The 14,216-nt window shown below is 37.4% G+C and overlaps 1 protein-coding gene across 1 annotated transcript; it reads right to left on the bottom strand.

The window, feature by feature from the left end:
• Positions 1 to 123: 123 nt before the first annotated feature.
• On the bottom strand, positions 124 to 8,333 carry prokr1b (prokineticin receptor 1b). Its single transcript, XM_017429572.3, has 3 exons — positions 7,927 to 8,333; positions 6,700 to 7,331; positions 124 to 1,301 (listed from the first exon to the last, which is right to left on the bottom strand). Exons 2-3 carry the CDS (start codon positions 7,164 to 7,166, stop codon positions 596 to 598), a joined length of 1,173 nt encoding a protein of 390 aa, XP_017285061.1. The 5' UTR covers positions 7,167 to 7,331; positions 7,927 to 8,333; the 3' UTR covers positions 124 to 595.
• Between the last annotated feature and the right edge of the window lie 5,883 nt (positions 8,334 to 14,216).

The raw sequence follows: 14,216 nt of genomic DNA, 5'->3' as shown, positions 1-14,216 counted from the left end.
ATCATCAAAATTAAACGAAATAAACATTTGAAATATATGAGTTTGTATGTAATGTATGAATATAATATACAAGTTTCACTTTTTAAATGGAATTACTGAAATCAATCTACTTTTTCATGATATTCTAATTTTATGACCAGCACCTATAGTGTTGTTTTTCATTCTCTTTTTTTTTAGCCTTCTTCATCACTCAAAACCGTTCACACTACAAAACAAATCCCCTCTTTCATACAGTCTTTACCTATTTGTACAATCTCTTATATAGACAGCACTTTTTTCTTTACCATAAACCCACACACTGATCGACAAACTGGGAGAAATGTGGAGTTCATTGTCTTTCCCAACAACTTCAGCTCAGAAGGTGGGACAGCAAAGCCAAGATGAAACTCTCCAACAAACCGATGTCTGATTTATTTATTTATTTATTTTATTCTGAGCCACATCAATCCGACATAACTGTTATTTAAAGGTCCTTGGACTAAACTTTTTTCTGGAATGTGAGGAAAAACTTCAAATCAAAATCTTCACCAACAGCGTAATTTTTAGGTTTCAACAGTCAAAATCTAATTGATTATGTTATCACAGCTTCTTGTCCTCACCTTAGGTGAATGCATTCAATTTCCTCCGTTACAGGCATGGAGGAGGTCCTGATGTCTATTTCATCCACATTTTTACTCGGGACGTACGATGACCTCCAGCGCAGCAGTACAATCTTCTTCAGGTACTTAACAGTGTTATTCTTGACACTGACAAAACAGAAAGTATTGATCATGCTGTTGCTCATGGCAAGGCACTCAATAATGTAAAAAGCCACCAGTGAGTTTCTCTGGCGGGAGATGAGTGTTGGATGGAAGTCTCGCAGAATGGTGAAGCCGTAGTACGGTGCCCAGCACAGGATGTATGCTGTCAAAATGGCAATAAGGACCAAAACTGTCTTGCGGCGACAACGCAGCCTCTTCCTTATCTGCTCCGTCTGGAAACCTGGGACGCTTTTGAACCACAGCTCGCGGGAGATGCGGGCGTAACACATTGCCATGACAATCACCGGCCCGACAAACTCCACTGCAAAAACAAACAGGAAGTAGGACCGATAGAAGGCCTGCTGGTCCACAGGCCATATCTGGGCACAAAAGACCTTGTGGGTGGTTGGGGTGGTGCCGCCATGGGGGTACGTGGTCTCAGACGCAAAGTAGGCAGATGGAATTGATATCAGAATGGGAACAATCCAGACTCCTGTTATTAGGCAGTAGGCAGTCTGGTACTTCATACGAGGTTGCAGAGGATGTACAATGGCCATGTACCTAAAAGAACAAACAAATTGTTTCATCAAGTCAGAAAATAAACCTGTAAAATAAAGAAATCGTGCACTCTTTTAAGCCAACTGGATGATTTGCTAAATTTAGACAATAACAAATAACACCTAAACATGGATAGTTAAAGTTGAATGCATATCACTCCATGATTAAGAAAATGGAAAACTACATTTTTGTACAGGGAAGCTCTTATAGATATTTACACAGACCTATATGTCTACCTGCTAAAGGAAGAAGATGTTTTTCTCTTGTTGTAAACAAAGGCCTGACCAATCAGGGTTTGAACAAAGAACATTTCAGGAGTTCTTGTGTCTGCTGATGGAACCATATGAATGATTGTTTTGAACTCTGTAGATTGTGGGTTGTGGTCTCTGAGGATTGGGCTTTATTCCAAAAGGTATTGGTATCTTGGAAGTCTGGAGATTGGTAGGGATTTTCCATTAAAGTGATTATAGTGCTAAACCAAGGCTGCGTCATAAATTGCTCTTTAAAAAAATAAAATGTAAGAACTGGTTTGTTTGTTTTTTATAAGCCAAAGAGCCACCTTTGAGCCACCATGTCATTATGGCACAAATAGGCCACTTCCAGTATGTATTGATCCTCCCTATCTATGGTGTAATCTACATTTCTATGGAGGACTGCAGTACAAGGAGACAGAATATAACGTTCAAATCACTAACTCTACAAAGAAATGTCCTAATGTCATCAGTTCTATTTATAAAGACTATTTTAAACAACAGTCTTTGCAAAGCCTGCCAGCATTTCCAACCAATGAATGGTATATGTATAAGGATTATAGTATAAATTCAGACTGTGCTGCAAAAGAAAATGCTTTTTCTATCTGACTAGAATAAGATGAGACAGTTGAGCCGTGATAATGCAGATGGACTATATTGTATTTTTTTACATTTTAGCATAGTTGCATGTTTTAACTAGTGGTATCCCTTAGCATCTGATTGCCACATTACTTGTGTTACACATGGGTGTATGTATTTGTCTAATATATAACATTTAGTGAAAACAGAAGTCTTGAAAATCTGAGTTATTTTTGTAAATATTTCTTATCTGAATTCCATTTCAGTTTTTTTTCTCCTGTTGAGAGAATATGCAGAGCAGAGTCCACTTCCTACATTTACCATCTTTTCACGGGACGTGTGCGACACATGCAGTCACGGAGAACAAAGAAAATAAATTATCACCCAAATGCATGACAGCTGGAGGCCTGTGGATTCTCCTCATCAAGCTGCATTCAGTAAGCTGTTCCTTCTTTAGTCAATTAAAATAATGACTCTGGGAGGCTTAACGGCAAATATCCAGCTTTGCTGTAACATTTTAGACACATGCCAAACAGTAATCCTCATAAAGAACTTTAAACATGCACCAGGTTTTGTTTTGTCCTTTAAATACATTGTGTACACTTGTGCTACCATGTAGAGAGGCAAGTTTCTTTCAGAGCCTTTTTCTGGGCTGTGTACTCCTTGGACTGATATGCTTCAGTAGCAGGTACCACACCGCAACTAAATTAGCTTACTGACAGAGTTAAGGAAGTGAGGATGAGAGTATTGATAAATCTAAATGCTGAGACTTATCAGGGGAGTCTCAGGAGTGTGCTCTTCTTTATGCCCATGGACAGGTGTGATTGGCCCCCATCAAACCATTTTGAATTATGTGCCTCAAACCTTTGACATCAAGATTTTGGTACAACTCTACCTATGGAGGTATTTTTAGTATAATAAATTATGTCTGTCAAATGTTCTGATGGGTGCTGTTTATTTTTTTCTTTATGAGCTCACTTGAGCATCTTGTTTACATTTGAGTTGTTCTCATCACTCATAACTCTTGCTACTGCTCATATTGCAATCAAAACAATACAAAAGCAGTCAGGGTGTGGTTTAAAGATGGCTGTCTGACAACAAAAGGACAGCAAAAAGTCACCTGAAGTGTCGTTGAAATACTTTGTGATTTTTGCCACAAAAACTTATTTCCCCATTAAAAAAAGGCCAAATTAATATTATTATTTTGCTTAATTTTGCCTGTGTTGTGGGTAGATCTGGGCAGCACCAGAAATTGTTTTTTTTTAGTGTTTGAATTCATTGTCAAGCAAAATGAAGGGAGAGCCAAAAACAAGCCTTTTGTAATACACTCAAGCACTAAATCAATTGTGACCATTTGAGTTGACCAAACATTGATGACGTCATAAATTAGAAAGCTTTAAATGTAGAAAAACAGATGCAAACAAGGAGTTAAATAGTAACACACAGTAGGAGGAAGTGACAGTGCCTCCCTCTCATATTTATTATTGGTGAATTAATTTACATCCAAGCTAATTTCTGATTTGATTGTCACTTAATATGAATGTGGCCTACATGTTGTTTAAATACTGTTGTATTTATGTGTGTGTCTGCATGTCTATGTATATATTTAAAGCAACTACTTTAATTTGTAAGATTACTTAAAGTACATCTATTGATAAAAAATATGTGTCTGTATAGATTCTGATTTAATTTCATGCCCTTTTGAATCAGAAATACAAGTAAAGGATTTAAGATTCCAACAGCTTCAAAGAAAATCTACCCAACTTTGATATGTAATACATCTGTGCCTTTTTTCCCTCTCTTGACGCATTATGAACTCCTGAGCTACAGAAAAAGCCTTTTTAAATAACTGAAATAAGCTGACCAAGCTCTATGATTGCAGGTGTGATCTTTCAGACTTAAATGCCTTCTTGACTCTGAAAGCGCTGCTGTCTGAGACTTGAAAGATGTTCAGTTTTACATTATATACGGTTTTACTCTACTTACTTTTACATTACTTTTTGATTCCATCAAAATGTATTCAGAACACACTTATACTCTTTTTTTAAGCAATATACCTTAAATTTACCTTTACTTTATAATTTCTTATTACACACAGTCTCCTAACCCACTTCCTTCAAATACGCTTTAATTCATAACATTTTGTTGTATAAATCTGTGTTAATATACTCTCCCTTGTCACCAGTTTCTCTGTCCAACTGTACTATAAAGTACAATAAAACAACATTAACATATAGCCACTCTGGGGCAGTTGATGGAAGTTGTGAACATTAGCAAATCATCACATTTTAACACCCAGAAGTTATGAAGCGGATCTTTAAATTATTGAAATGTTTCTCCATGTGTGTGGCCTACACTCACTTCCATAAAGAAATCTTCTTGCGGTTTCCTTTTTAGTTTTCTTGCTTCTATAAAAAGGAGTCTTCTGCAGTTTCATGTGTTTCACTACTTTTAAGAATGAACCACTAAATGTGACTGACTGATGTTTTGTGAAGAGCACATACTCATCTGAAAACATTGCATGAAGAGGATAGGGTGTTTTTTTTTTGTTTTTTTTTATTAATCCAACCATCCATAATGTGTGCAGTAAGAGTTCTGCATTTAGAGTTAGGCCAGAATAAATCCCTTATATGTGAACAGACAGCTTTTATGCTCAGTTTGCATGAACAGGACTTCATAGGTATTAAATGCACAGAGCAGAACTTTTATATAATTCAACACCACTTTTAAAAGGTGAGTTTTTTTATTTGAGCACATGTGAGCCTGACAAATATGAGTATAAACTGTATTAACCCAGCATCATTAGGGCTGTTATTTGACTTTTTATTTCAGTTTTGAAACAGAAGAATTATGTCCCTGCACTTCTTCGGAGGATCACTTGAATGTAAGCTTAACTAAGTGTTGGAAAGAAAAGGTGGAAATTAAAAAATAGATTTTTGTTTTGTGAAGGACTGGTTTGTCAGCTTTTTATCTTGCATTAAAATGCAAATACTGCTTAAAAATTAAGAACTTACTGCTAAAAAATGTTTAAAAAGATCACAAACTGGTTATAATCAAGAAATATTTGAAGTACAAACTTTTATTCCAAGTTTGCTCAGATAAACTTTATACTAAAAAAACACTTCTATTGGTCTGAGAAACCAGAATGCCTTCTGTTTATTTCTGTTGTCAAACACCTTATTTTGTTTGTGTGCAAAATAAATATTGAGGATTGTTACACCTCAGAGTACCATTTTATGATTTTTAGAAAACTAAAACTAAAACATGTTAAGTGTTATAGAGACTTTAAAATAGCCTGGGTGAGCCTAGGGCTGCACAGTGTATGAAAAATTCATTGTCATTGCAATATCTGGGAGCTCAGTATCAATATCGCAAAGGGCTACTTGGACTGCAATAAATGGTATGCTATTATATTTCCAAGTGTCATGTAGCCACGATCGGCATGCCAATAGGACATCTGGCCAATCAGATGGACCCTCGCCTCTCTTGATGCCATCACTTGAATTAGGTTCTCATGGTCCCGAAGCACATGAAGAGTGTTGTGATGTTGAAAGGTAAAAGAGGTGAAGAAAATAAGGTCATTTTTTTGTTTATTGCCAGTCATATTGGTGTCACAATTTTCAAAAATTGATGTTGCATTATGTATGGTATTCTATCCTTGTGGTGCCCAGGGTAGGCTTTCTCTATCATCTAATGAATCTTTAAATTATGCTAATGTGACACTGCCCACATCACCTGCCAGCATCTGACTCTGCCCTGCTCCACTCCCCAGGTCTATCTATTAAAGGTGGCTTTTTTGTTTTGTTTTGGCTTGTGGGATGGGGGTGGGGTGGGGTGGGGGCTTCCTTTTCCTCAAAATAAGCATTTTTTTCATGTCAGCAAAGAAAAAAAAAATTACTTGTCCTTATGCTCTAGGATCTATTATAAACACTACATCCGCCTCTCCCCTTTCCCCATACACAGAGTCAAAGCAGCACGAGTTTCTTCACTCGCCCTGCTAACAATGCTGATGTCTCAGAGGGTAAAATTGGAATCAAGTGCAAGAAAAATTGGGTTAGTCTACATTTTGTGTCAGAAAGATATTCTGAAAGCCACAAGTATTTTCACAATCACTTCTGTAGGAAGCTGCATTGACATAGATGACAGTTCAAGAAGATAAATGAAAAAAAAAAAAAAAGCTTTGCATCAGTGTTTCTGTTCCTGTTGCACAACATCTCTTAGACAGAGTGTGGTGATGAAAAACTGACATGTTGTATGAACAAAATTAAACAAATCAAGAAAGAGTTCCACAAATACTTTCAGTTGCTTTTCCCCATGCCATTAACAGGCACTGCTTTACTAAAATGTGGTTAGATGTTTTTTTGTTTTTTTTCCTGAGGTGCATGGAGGGGAGACAATTGATGGAAAAATACTGTAGTGAAGTTTTATTGATCCAGATCTCAATTGACTGTGGTGGGGAAATTTTCCCAGCAGCACACTGAACATGTTCACTTGGACAAATCTAAGCATAAACACTTGAACATGTATACACACACACACACACACACTGGAATTTTTAAGCATGAACATACCTGTCAACAGCAATGGCCAGCAGTGCGTTTGTGGACACATAAAGGGACACTGTGCGGAGATAGTTTACAGAGGCGCACAACATCAGTCCATGATCCCAGGAAAGCTGTTTTACCACATAGTAGTCCACCAGGAACGGGCAGCACACCACTGCCACAATGAAGTCAGAGATGGCCAGATTTGCAATGAGCAGGTTGGTGAGGTTGCGTAGCTTTTTGTAGCGCGTCAGTGTGGCAATGAATATGAAGTTTCCCAACCCACAGACAAGCATGATGCACACAAGGACAATGCCGATGACAATGGTGGCCACAAAGAAGGCCTGGCCCTGCGTGGTGTCTGGGATGTCATCTGGAGGGATGCCATAGTCCATGTCATAGCTGTCCATATACTGATCCAACTTGTCATCTGAGTGAAGGTCCTGCATCTCAGCAGAGGCTGCTATGATCCGGCTGACGTTTGCATCCCCCATGTTCTTAGCACAGGCTTTTACTTTGACTTATTTTGGATTTTAGATATATGTGATCCAACAATTTGATAATGCAAACAGATAATGCTTTTTGTATTGTAACACTCCAGTGTTACTTTAAAGTCTTAACACACAGAGTCTTCTGTGGAAACAGGGGCACATCTTCTCCTGGAACAGAAAGGCACTAAATCTCAGCATTACTTAAGCAGGATATGAAGCAGCATGACATTATGAAAAGATTGATTTTGATTCCAGCAAGGGCCTTAATGTATTTTATTAGGATCATGTCATTTTCTCTAAGCCAACGTCACCCACTACTGACAGTACAGTCAATTTGCTGCAGAAGTGGTCACTCAAACCCCACTGCTTTCATTTGAAATGAGTAATTCCATAACAGAAAACCACTTCAGTCTAAGCATAAAGAGCATTAAAACATATATGTAACACTCAAGCAACACAGCCTGTCTGATTACCCAACAGAGTACACCATTGCCAAAAAAGAGACACAGCCAGAATAATCAAAAATAATAAAAACTGTATTAAATAGCTTTTTTTAAAAATCTAGCTATTCTATAATAAACAAACATCAGAAAAGCAGAAGTTTTTTTGTCAAGTAAATGAATAACTATTGGAGATAATATGTTTTGAAATAGGGCTCTGGGGGAGTTTGTTAAAGCCCCCCAAAATAAAATAAACTGCACAGCCCAATAATAATAATAAGTTGCAGGTCTGTTTAAACAGTTCTTAAAAAGCAGGTACTTACCAAGGTTTCTGGGACTATTCTGTGCTCTGTGGCAGGAAAATAAAACTGCCTTCCCCGTGGAAACGCGTCAAAATCCCTGTTTAAATGGACAAATTTATTCAGTGAAGACACAACGGGGTCTCTCCATCAGCTTCTCTGAACAACGTCTGCAGCTGCTGTGAGCCCGCTCCGCGCTCCTGCGACGCGTCTTTCAGAGGAAAAGTTGCGTGTGCTTGTCCTCAGCCTCAAGTGATAAATCTGACAATGGGGCGTGAAGGGAGAGCGCGCGCACACACGCGTCTCCCGAGGGGTCTGAAAAGAGCGCAGCGGTGTCCAGGGAAGTGGGTATGCGCTTCTAATTTCTCTCCCTGCTTGTCTTTTTAAGAAAATGCTTCCTTCGTTTCGTCCAAATCGGGCCCGTAGCGCACGTTTCACTGTTTCCTGTTGTTCAAAAATCAAGGAGGACGAATCCAATTAGTGCAGCCTAATTACCCAATCAGCGTCAAGGCAGTGAGGGGCAGAAAAAAGGCAGTTTGGGTTTTGTTTTTTGTTTTTTTTTTTTGTCCTCCTGTACGAAAATACAGCACACATGTGGTGTAACTTCGAAAGTCTGTTGACCTGAAACAAGTTCCACATGCAGCACCTGCGTGTGTGCACACTTTTACCTGCTGGGTTATTTTGATAACTCAGTTGTTGGGTTAAAGCTGGTTGGTTTGACCCAGTGGTCGGGTCGGACATGAGCTATGCCATTCCTCACAGCCCATCGTTTTCAACATTTGATCTTGAGCCTATAATACATGATAGAAGAGTTAAAGATGCAAAACTCAATGAGATAATGGCTGCACCTGTCCCATTGTTGGGTGTCAGTCCAGTGCTTGTTCATCCATTCAAGGTGTGGTTTATGTAACAGGTAATTAACACCTGAATGAATCTCTTGATGTGGTAATCCTCCGAAATGAGTAACTGCTACCTCAGTTCTTGTCTCCAAAGTGTAAGCATTAAATAAAAAGTCAGTTTACCCTTTTTATTAGGAATCATCTAAATTTGGGTTTGCTGTAAAACCTACAAAAAAACTATAGAACCGTGTTATTATAGCTTTAGGCTGCACCAGATTTTTATCACACAGCTGAAGGCAAATTCATGTCTGTTTGAGTGTGTTTGTTTGTCTGTCTGTTAGCAAATAATCTCATGAATCAGCTGAAGGATTTGAATGAAACTGTCAGAAAGTAATCACTGGATGAACATCCGCCGCTCATTAACCTTTGGAAATAATCTAATTCAAAATGGCCACCACAGCTAAGCAAACTTAGCAAAAAAAATGGTCACGATTTCAACCAGTTTTACAGCCACCGAGCTCAAACTTAATGTGACTGTAGCTGAGACTCTTCCCTAACACACAGAAGCACTAACTGATCAAAAGAAATTTGTCTTTAGAAACTGGCCAATAACTATTGGAGTCAAATAGCTCACAGGAGACTGATTGGATTTTAATGAAACTTACAGAAAACAATCACTGGGTATACATCTGCACCTAATTAAATGATGGAGTTAAGCCAGTTCTAAATGGCCACCAAAGCCACCTCACCTTACAAAACACAGAAATGGTATTAACTTTTACAGAAACTGAGCTAAATTTCATGTTGTAGTAACCGAGTCATTCCCCTGATATATTTAGAGTGCTAACACATAAGGCAATATCTCATAACAGTGCATGGGATAGCACCTATGAGGTTTGACCAAAATGGCTATAATTCCATCCCTTCTCAGCATAAGATGATTTCAGTTTAAAAGTCTAGAATGAGAGACATCAAACGATACGTCTTTCTTCAATGAATGCTTGGCTTTCTTTCTTTTTTTTAGTGTTTTTTTTTTTATATGAAATACTGGGACACATCTTGCCACCTTCCTCCTAAAGCAATTTGATTTTGCTCTGGTGCCTTCACCATAATAAGTACTGCCGTAATAATTTGGCTTTGTAATTGTGTAAACCCTCAAAGTACATAAAAGCTGGACCGCAAAAGAGAAATTTCAAACAGGCTAATTTCTCACAGCACAGAAAAACAAGAAATAAAAACGTGTCATGTGCCCCAATGAATAATACACGACAGAATATTAATTTCCTTTTTAAATCTGTCTTTAATCTCCACTAATATTTTTTTCTCCCAAATTTACTGTCTTGATATAAACTCATAATGTTGCAAATAGCTATTTGAAAGAGGTTTTACATAAATTACAATCTGTAACTTTCTAGTGAACAAGCCACACATCCAGTGGCAAGAGCAGCTGTGTTAATAACTCCTTTTGGGTGGATTATGTGCTCGTTTTTGACCTTAAATTTTGTTGTCCTTCAAGATTCATTTTATTGGTTAAAGCCCACATTGCTAAATATAAAATGTAAAAACTTCTTGCCTGACGCTGTGGGCCTGACAACATGATGTTAGTACCCAAGACTTAGAAGTAATGTCAGTGTGTCAGATGAGGCAGCCACGGTGAACGTCATAAGTCTGCACTGTGCTCGCATTTTACTTTAATGTTGCATTGCTGTCACTGACCATGTGGAAAGTGAAATTATTATACTTATGTAATGTGACACAGCACCCCCTTCCTCCAGGCACTGAGAACAGGATCTACCATGTCAAACCTTGTTATCTTGAGCAAAAACTGCTATAAGCAAAACTTTTTTTATGGAGGCATTTGATTTCCCAGTTATTCCAGTAATTAACACATATATTAGAGGTCTGTCCTAAAGACATTTTACCCTCCGGTGTTGTGGTTTGGACAAACTTTTGGCTATTGCAGGTCCTATCCACATTAGTCACCTAAAACTGAAGTGTTAAAACGCCTACTTATAAATTATATATATATATATATATATATATATATATATATATTCTGTTGTTTAAGTAAACCCAGATTGATTAGCAGGTATAATCAGAATGTAAAATATTTTCTTTAGCTGTCATGCCTACAAATGCACTAATAAAGAGAAAAAAAATACACAAACCTCCTTTGCATTTTAGTGCTTTTACTAAATATGGATGTCATTCAAGAATTTTGGTTTATTGCACAACATACTGTATAAGATGGAACCACCTCTGCAGTTTTCTGCAGATCAATCTGAAGCTTTAACTTACATTTATTTCTGAAATCATTTAACATGAATATTCAGAGAAGTAAACAAATTTGACCAGAGACACATTTTTTTACATTTAACTGTACATTTTTGCTTTATTGTTATTAGAACAACAACACTCAGTTGTGTCACATTAGTCTCTTGTTTTATAAGTTGCTCATATGTAAAAATGTTTGGTAAGGGCTTTTTTTATTATTATTATTATCTCAGGCTTAAAGGGATAGTTTGGTCATTTTAAAATGATGTTTTGTCTAAGTAAGGTTAGGAAGGTTAATGGCTAGCCAGACTGGTGCCTCTTTTATCACACATTTTAAGCATATGAAACAACTCTTGCTCAAAAAATGTCATTCTGGTGTGAGAGAATGCTATAAGTAGCCATTACTCTGTCTACTGTAGAGGACTTATTCTTCTCTCCACACACTTGGTTCTCTATGACTGTTGTCATGCCTTACACAGTACTTATCATTGATACATATTAGAACATCACTTAAAAATGGCCAAACTCTCTGATTTCTACTTTTGGACGTTTGCAACCTTTCAAAAGTTTTCTTCAAATAAAGGCAAACCGCAATACAAATAATGTTGCACAAGAACTGATTTCACACGATCAGCACACTCAAAACCTCAAACTGTTGATTTTTAAAAAAAGAACAATAGTACCTGCAAAATAGAGTTGTTTTTGTTTGTCACACAGACACATTGTCAGAGCTGTGGAAAGCTTTCAGCTCCATTTGTTCATATTCAACCATCCTGAACAGAAGATAACTACAAACAGACAGCAGCAATGATGCCCTTCTGAGATCAATTTCTCATTGTGATGAACAGATAGCACTGCTGTTTCCTACATTTCCTCTGACAATCATCTGTCAATAGCAGCAGGATGGCCTTTTGTCCTCTCACATCAGGTGTGACGGGCAGTTCCAATATATTAATGAATAACAAGAGACAGCAGTGAACCAGCAGACATCTCCTCTTGTGATCTAATGGACACAGAGGAGAAGTTGTTGAGTTTACTTGAATCTATCTGCCTCCGAGTTCACAGGAAATAAAAGCACTGTCTTTGCATGTTTCTATTAGCTTTTCATCACCTTCTAAGTCTTGCTATGGAGTCTGTCAGGAGACTTGACTTGCAGGATAAACACAAGGCTTTCATTTCCAGCAATGGACAGGGCTCTGATCTCACCCAGCCCACAGATTTACTGCCACTCGTAACCAGTGAGCACGGATGAAAAGGAGAGGCGTTTCTCATACAGGCATTGTTCTAATCCTTGGAGAATATGCACAACACCTTTAATCTACTGCGTCTGCAGGAAGGCAGACAGACTGGAGAGTAGTTTATTGGTAGCACAGTTTGGAAAGGATAAAAAGAATCAAATCAGAAACTATAGAAGTGCACGTTAGGGGTTTGCATTTGAAAACAAGCTCCTCGTTTTTGGCAAAATCGTTAATTATGCTTTGACATTATACACTTTTTTTTTTTTTTTACTAAAACTGTTCTAACTTCTATTTCCAGTCTAACTCTGAAGTATTTTTCAATCACTATCTGGATTCAGTGAGCGAAGGTTTTAGGCAACAACATACTCAAAGTGTACTAACGGGAGTCCTTCCTGCAACCTTATTACAGAAAAATGATACTTCGTGAATCAGCTCTAAACTAGCTTTCTGACTTACTTGAAAGTTTGAGACGCCGTAAATGCTACTCAAGTTTGTTTTATTTTCCTACCTGTTTGGAGTACTAGTGTTCCCTATGAAGGAGGTAAAATCAACACAATGTCACAGATTTCATTAACATTTATTTCAAAGTAAAATGTGTCATGATTAATCAACAACCGTTTTCTGCAGAATGCAGTTAGTTCTGCGCTCTTAACTTTTTTTCTACCTCTTAAACAAAAATGTCAATGATTGCATGTGCTTTTATTCACAATATGCCCTCTAAGTTTTTATTAGATTCTGGCTGTGGTATTTACATTGTAGCCTGACTACATTTTATATTATTCTTCACATTGTTGTGTCTGCACAGTCGTATCTAATATCTCATCTTATTAAAGCAGAGGATGTCTCCCAGGTGTGTGTATCCCACAAAAGACAATTCAGTACATACACAGGGTATATTAAATTTTATATTGTTTTACAGAACAATTTGCTCTCACAACAACCGCCTGTCACACTCTTTTCAAAGCTTTTAAGTAATAAATGTTTTAATTCCTTTTGATCTTGCTGTTTTTTTCCTGAGTTTTGGTTGGTAGAAGTCTTCCATATGTGCAGCTTTATGTTGGGTTTTACTTGTGCTAGCTGTATTAGCATCCACTGATCACAACACATCGTCACACCAGGTGAATGTTCAGATCGATAACAGCTACAGCTGTGAGTAATTGATGCTCTACAGTCTTTTTTTTCCAGTATTATGGGAAACAATGGGGGGCTAATGAGTGGTTCTGGTTGATCGCGTTGCACAGGTGGCTGTTGAGGTTGTTTGCAAATCACTGATGTTTTGCCTTAAACTAACACACACACAAAAAAAATCTGATGCAGCAACTGGGTCACTGAACTGATTACAATAAATTTTAAATTAGCCAGGGTTCATCTAATTGCATCTTTAACGTTAAATATGGGTTCTGATTTTTCTCCGTCTAAATTTATTCTTTTTTTCCAGGCTTCTGAAAGCAATTAAGATGTTTATCTACAACAGACAGGATAGTCAGGATCCAATTACAAATGCATTCTTTTTCTAACTTATCATTTTACATCCTGTTTGTTATAATGTCACATGTGTACACTCAAGGTTTTGCAAGCCAGTAGGACATAATAATCAGTAAAGTATGCAAATTATGGTCATTGATACGATCTCAACATTGGGCTGAGGGGCCAGACTATCAACAAAACCAAACTGAACTCTCCTCGGAGACTCATTATTTGGAAGAGGCATTCTTGGGTTTGGTGTTGTGCATGCTAAGCAACAGATGGCATTGAATTTAAATGTGCACTTGTACCAACTGAAATGACAATATTCTGTGTGTAGTTAGGTAAAACTGACCACGAATGTTCTCAAAACACATAGTTTTAGAGAAAAAATTAGCTCCAAGTGGTTCCACAACTTATGGTTTGTGCATGAGTTTGACAAGTAAAAGAAAAAAAAGTGTATTTAAAAAGAAAAAAATGCTAAGGTGAATAAAGCATA

This window comes from Kryptolebias marmoratus, linkage group LG22, assembly GCF_001649575.2.
Source record: "Kryptolebias marmoratus isolate JLee-2015 linkage group LG22, ASM164957v2, whole genome shotgun sequence".
Taxonomy (NCBI): domain Eukaryota; kingdom Metazoa; phylum Chordata; class Actinopteri; order Cyprinodontiformes; family Rivulidae; genus Kryptolebias; species Kryptolebias marmoratus.
Note: the sequence above shows the minus strand (reverse complement) of the source record. Positions and strands in the feature narration are given on the sequence as shown.